The sequence below is a fragment of the Cryptotermes secundus genome, unplaced genomic scaffold, assembly GCF_002891405.2.
Source record: "Cryptotermes secundus unplaced genomic scaffold, Csec_1.0 scaffold1031, whole genome shotgun sequence".
Classification (NCBI taxonomy): Eukaryota; Metazoa; Arthropoda; class Insecta; order Blattodea; family Kalotermitidae; genus Cryptotermes; species Cryptotermes secundus.
This window is the reverse complement of record NW_019718628.1, coordinates 1,077,073-1,082,971: the sequence shown is the minus strand read 5'-3', so window position 1 is coordinate 1,082,971 and position 5,899 is coordinate 1,077,073. Positions and strand designations below refer to the sequence as shown.

The 5,899-nt window shown below is 41.1% G+C and overlaps 1 protein-coding gene across 1 annotated transcript in view; it reads left to right on the top strand.

The window, feature by feature from the left end:
- LOC111862591 (pleckstrin homology domain-containing family G member 5) overlaps window positions 1-5,899 on the top strand; it is a 59,627-nt gene that overhangs the window by 17,964 nt on the left and 35,764 nt on the right. Inside the window, exons 4-8 of the mRNA XM_023848099.2 lie at window positions 2,894-2,970; window positions 3,053-3,196; window positions 3,311-3,407; window positions 3,763-3,908; window positions 5,237-5,437. Coding sequence (XP_023703867.1) covers window positions 2,894-2,970; window positions 3,053-3,196; window positions 3,311-3,407; window positions 3,763-3,908; window positions 5,237-5,437 — 665 coding nt within the window. The remainder of the gene's footprint in view (window positions 1-2,893; window positions 2,971-3,052; window positions 3,197-3,310; window positions 3,408-3,762; window positions 3,909-5,236; window positions 5,438-5,899) is intronic.

Sequence of the window (5,899 nt, the reverse complement as noted above, 5' to 3'; positions counted from 1 at the left end):
AATCTCGGTTTTCGAGACCAGAGCCGCTGTTTCCTTGAAATAGCTCCTCAATTATCCCCACGAGGCTGAGTGGACCCCGTTACAGACCCACTACTTCTCAGAAAATCTGGTAGCACCGGGAATCGAACCCGGACGTCTGGATCTGTAGCCAGTAACTATGACCACTAGACCACAGAGGCGGTCATTAATCTTTGCTTTAATAGCGGTAATAATTCAGCTAATTTATGAACGTGTTTGACATTTGTGAAGTGAGTTACAGGCAAGCACTGCAAAAGAAAAGCATAATACAAAAGAAAGAAGATGCAAAGATACTTTAACAAATAGGAATAAAACACAATTGACAAGTTACTGGAAACAAAGGGTCGCGCCATAGCTCAAGCAGTTAGTCGCTGGCTTCCCACCGCGGCGGCCCGGGTTCGATCCCGGGATTTGTGGTGGACAAAGTGGCGCTGGGGCAGGTTTTCTCCGAGTACTTCGGTTTCCCCTGCCAGTCTTCATTCCACCAATTGCTCCAAAATTACCCACTAGCGATAAAAAAGTACTGGAAACAAAATGACAGAAGTGAAACTAAGGGTATGAACAAATAAGCCTTATGAATCGACAGCAACGTTTCAATAAATTTATTAGATGCTTGCCAACCGCAGTAGCCTGTTACAGAAGACCACTCGACGACGACGACAACAAAATACGGAACTGCAGAAGAAAGCAAGCGTGGCATCTGAAATAGTAGGTAGACCCTGTAGGTCTCCCCAACGAAATGGAGAACTTGGAGCTGAGTCACTTGTCGCCATCAGAACACAAATCAGTGGTTTTGTTTACATGCCATATAGCAACACCTTTCATGAATGCCTTTTAATAATCGTAATGATTGTATTCATTGCACGTTCCGAAATGTAAACAATTTTTATGTTGTGTTTTCGTGACGATGCGAGAGGTGTGTTGCCAGAAATGGCGAATGCAGCTTTTAAAAAACGCGCATGGACAACGTGTTTAGAAGTAAAGAATTTGAATTTTCTTTTTAGTTTTGACTGCATTGAAAGTAAATATTTCGAATACATATAAGATTATTGCAAACAAAACTGCTGAAGCTACACATTTCTGCTAGCAAGGGGCAATATCGCTGCAACCAGCTGTACAGTCAGCAATGCGGTAGTGCCTTTCGTCACATAATAGCAAACTATTCACCTAAGGTTGGTGACAAAATTCAAGGGACCTCTTGCGAGACGTGTTTGTGCTCCGGCCCTGGGCGTAACTTTTAGTCCGCACTGTACCTTAGCAGCCTACATTATACAGCTATATTTTTTTTTATTGCTAGTGGGGTGGGACTAAGTCCCTTTTACTGCCGCCACTTCTGGCCTATTGTACCAGGCCCAGATGATAGGTGAGGGTGATTGTGGAGCAATTGGTGGAAAGAAGATTGGCAAGGGAAACCCAAGTACTCGGAGAAAACCCGCCCCAGCGCCACTTTGTTCACCACAAATCCCACTTAACCAGACCTGGGATCGAACCCGGGCCAGCGACTAACCGCTTGAACTCTGGCGCGGCCTCTTGTACAGCTATAAGTCAGATCTCTGTTGCCGTTAGAGTAGTAGTCCTTTCTTAATTAATGTTGAATAAGCCATATGCACTTAAAATTAAATTTGTCGTTTCGTTCCTACAGTACTGATATTTTATTTAAGAGCTAAATTAAATTAACGTTTATATCGCTCCATGGAAGAGGCTGAAGTTTTGACTTGCATGATTGTTTCATTTTCTTTGCATTTGAGAAGTTCCATACTGAGGTTTTCACGGCGGTGACTATGAAGAACGCCGTCTTCTGGGTTGTGGCGGATTTCTTATACCCTGAAAATGGAAGCGATACGTTCCTTCGAAATGTCAGTCAACAAAATATCTGCACGGCGCCACATCCAAAAAGACGGCATTCTGATTACACAATTATTAGCAAATATGATTTTTCTTCTCTGAGGTTGCCAATGTAAGATGTTAACGTGTCCCAATTCTGGACAATGTGCACTTCCAGAGTCTTGACTGGTCCATGTCTTACCCTAGATCCTCAAGGGTGAATGATGTGATAGCCTCTTAAACGCGATCATAGCTACTTCCTTTCAGAGCTTTCCAATTTCACTCGCTACAAACATATTGCGTGTTTTCATTTACTACCATGTAAAATCTGAATTTGACGTACTATGGTTAAACAACTAGAGGAAAAAAATATGTAGGAATTAATTCTATTGATATTTAAACACCTTCTTCTTCTTCTTCTTCTTCTTCTTCTGCTGCTGCTTTGGGCTGAAACATAGAGTAATCTTTTGATCTTGTGACAATTATACATGGAATTTCGTAGCAGATGAATTATAGTGTTCAGCAGATTATATAAGCATACTTATAGACTGTGTGCAAAGCTTTGAAGCACGTCTCACATTCTTCACATGCTTAAATTCCATGTTATTCTGAATTCTTCACCAAGTATATAATGAAATACTCTTTCTTTTATTTTACTGTTTGGTAGGCAAGTGACAGCACTAGAGTGAAATGAGATATCAAAAAAATTCTTACCGTTACACCAATTTAAAGCTTTATTGCCAACCTGTCATATTTTCTCCAGTGGGATTTGTGGTGGACAAAGTGGCGCTGGGGCAGGTTTTCTCCGAGTACTTCAGTTTCCCCTGCCAATCTTCATTCCACCAATTGCTCCACAATCACCCTCACCTATTATCATCTGGGGCTGGTACAATAGGCCAGAAGTGGCCCCAGTACAAGGGACTTAGTCCGACCTCACTAGCAATAAAAAAAAACACCATTGCAGCATTTTATGATTTCCTGTTTGTCTCAATTAGTATAATATTTTCTGGTTCAGCCTGTAGTTGTGATCCAGTCTGTGGATTTGTTGTAGCACGTGATGATAGGAGCTCTGCACGCGGTCTGGTGAAACCCTCCAACAGTCAAGTGCCCCTAAGGAAGACTTCTGGGGTGAGTACAATGACTGAATTTACAGTCTCATTGATAACAGAAATATGGAAATATCCTATGAATTTGTTTGCTTTCATAACAGAGCTACCGAGGCTCGAGCAGTGGTCGATTCTTCAGCGCCAGCACTGAGGACCCCAACTACTTGGCTGAAACTAGCCATGAGGGCTCTTTCAAGGGATCCAAGGGTCCCAAACAACGCTGGAGTGGCCTATTTGGGAACAGCAAGGTATTAAGATGGTAGCAAATAAGTGTTTGGAGAGATAAATTTTGTGGTAACTCTTTGAAATACACACTGCAACTTGTATGTCTTCTTATATTGCCAGAGACTTTTGTGTTCTAGGACACAAAAATGGAAAGCCTTGTGGAACAACTCAACTATTACAGCAAACATGGGATTCCCCAGCAACAACAGCAGGCAGAAGATGACAATGATGAAGGTAACCAATTCAGGTGTCATATTTTCTTATATAATTTTTTATATCCAAATTTTGGTAATAACTCAAATTTCTTTTTTATTTTCAGATGGAAATTTTCTCCTCTTTTCACATCCAGGGATTATCTGTCTTGCCCATGTTTTAACCATTTCTTATCCCTTATAAGTACTGAAACTTCTTATTCTATAAATGTAAATTCTGTGGGATGTCATGCAAATGGCTGCTACTAACTCTGAGGACTGTGTAATTAATATGTTTCAGACATTGAACTCTGTGTAATACTCATGTAAATGATGTGTACTGGATTGACCACTGTCATGCACTTCACGGAATCACTAGATTTGCATTGGCTGTTTAGGTATATATGATTTGGAGGATGACTGGCAGAGTGTGGTGACATCAGCTGGTGACCTCAGTGAGAAGCATCGCCAACAGCAGACTGCCATCTGGGAGCTGCTCTCCACAGAAATCGCATACATTCGCACACTCAGGGTCATAACAAATGTAAGTACTACCTCCAGATACTTTCAATCGTACTTGAAGTATTCACCATCACTAATGGCAGTAGTGGAGGTAAAGGAAACTGTGCCATACCTCAGGTTGTTGGGGCACGTGGTAGCATAGTGGTTGAGGCACTATGCTACAAGCCAGAAGGTCGCTGGTTCAAGTCCCGATGAGGTCGTTGGATTTTTTCAATTGACTTAATCCTTCGAGCCGCACTATGGCCCTGGGGTCAAATCAGCCTCTAACAGACATGAGTACCAGAAATGAATTAAATAATTTTCTTGGGGAGTAAAGCACGGCCAAGCACGTCAGGCTGACAACCTTACAACCATCTTTGAGCCGATTGTCTACATAATGTGGGATCCTCAACGTCTCACAACCCTATGGGCCTTCACGGCCTGTTACAGCGATAGCTTTACTTTTACTTTACTTTTACCTCAGGTTGTTAGACGCCAATTTCTTACCATGAAGGCCCAGGCTTAGACACAGGGCAGTCTGTATAGGTAGGATACAGTGATATTTGGACAGAGTTTTTTCCAACTGCAATGTTTTTTGCCTGTTATTTGTCTTTCTGTCACTAGTTCATATTTATATGTCCTCATCCCTATCATTGTGAGGGGCTGGTAGAGTAGATATATTTGTGGCTGCTGTACCAAGGTACTCACCCCACTCCTAAAATTAATAAAACATCTTTTCTATTACTGTCATTCCATCTACATTTAGATATCACAAGTATTCCCAGTAAGGAATGTAGATTCACTTGTGGCAGAAAACCAGTCTGCCAAAATTCAGGAGGAGATTCTGGAAGTAATGTCAAATAAAAATGTTAATACAACAATTTTTTTTTCAGTCATTGAGATTTTGTGAATTTTTTAGGTGTGTACAGAAGAAAATAAATAAGATCATTGATAAGATTAATTTATTTATTTTATGTGCCAGTATCATTTAGGCCTTATTACAATGCAGTGTCACATTTGATTCTAAGGATGGCTCAGAAACAACTGACAATGAATAGTGGCTAAAATTCAACAGAAACCTTCACCATTGTTATCATGTATTGAATTTCACAGAATTGAACTAAACAGTTATCAATGTTGTCGTCTAATAAATTTCACAGAAGTAGGCATTTATCATTTGCACGTTTTAAAACATCCATAGCTCTTCAACAGTTTGAAATAGGTCCAATGTTGCATTAACATTTTTTACCAGACGTTACTTCCCAAAGTATAGTAGACCAGCAGTGAAACAGAATTCCCCTTTTACTGGTATTGAGGCTATTGCCACAGTCTTATTCCTTGAATTCTGCTAACTTAAAACTATTGTTGCAGCTGTTCTTGGCATGTCTGTGTAATCTGCAAGCAGCAAACATCCTGAATGATGTAGATAAAGCTCGCCTATTCAGCAATATACCCGATATCTATGCAGCAAACAAGCATTTCTGGTGCAAGAACCTCTTGCCCATGCTAGCTGAATCACGGAAAACTTGCGAGCCACTCAACCCTCAGCTCCTGCTGGATGGCTTCCGCAGGGTGAGAACTCTTTACAGGGATCTACACTCTCCCCATTCAACTAACATATACGAATTTGATTTGTTTCATTCTGGTCCATCACACTAAGATGATGAAAAAGTTAAACAGTTCTGTCCAGTGTGACTGGTTAAGATTACTATTATATTAAAATATTTATAATTAGTTTTGTTAAGATTCTATTGGAATTCATAAACCAAGCTGGTTCGTGTCCCTCTTATTATTTCTTTTGACAGGGGCCAAATGTGTGCCACCTTGTCACTCTTGAGAAGAGGGTTCTGCAAATATATTGTGACATGTGACCCCTACCTCCCCGGCGGTAACGTAGCGCTTGCGTAATAGGTGAGTCATCACCCCACCACTCTCCCCGCAGTGACGTCACCAAGGGATATCGCGGTCGCTAGGCAACACGGATAAACAGTGATGCCTACCACGTGGTTGTTTTCTCGTTGACTTGCTGAGGGT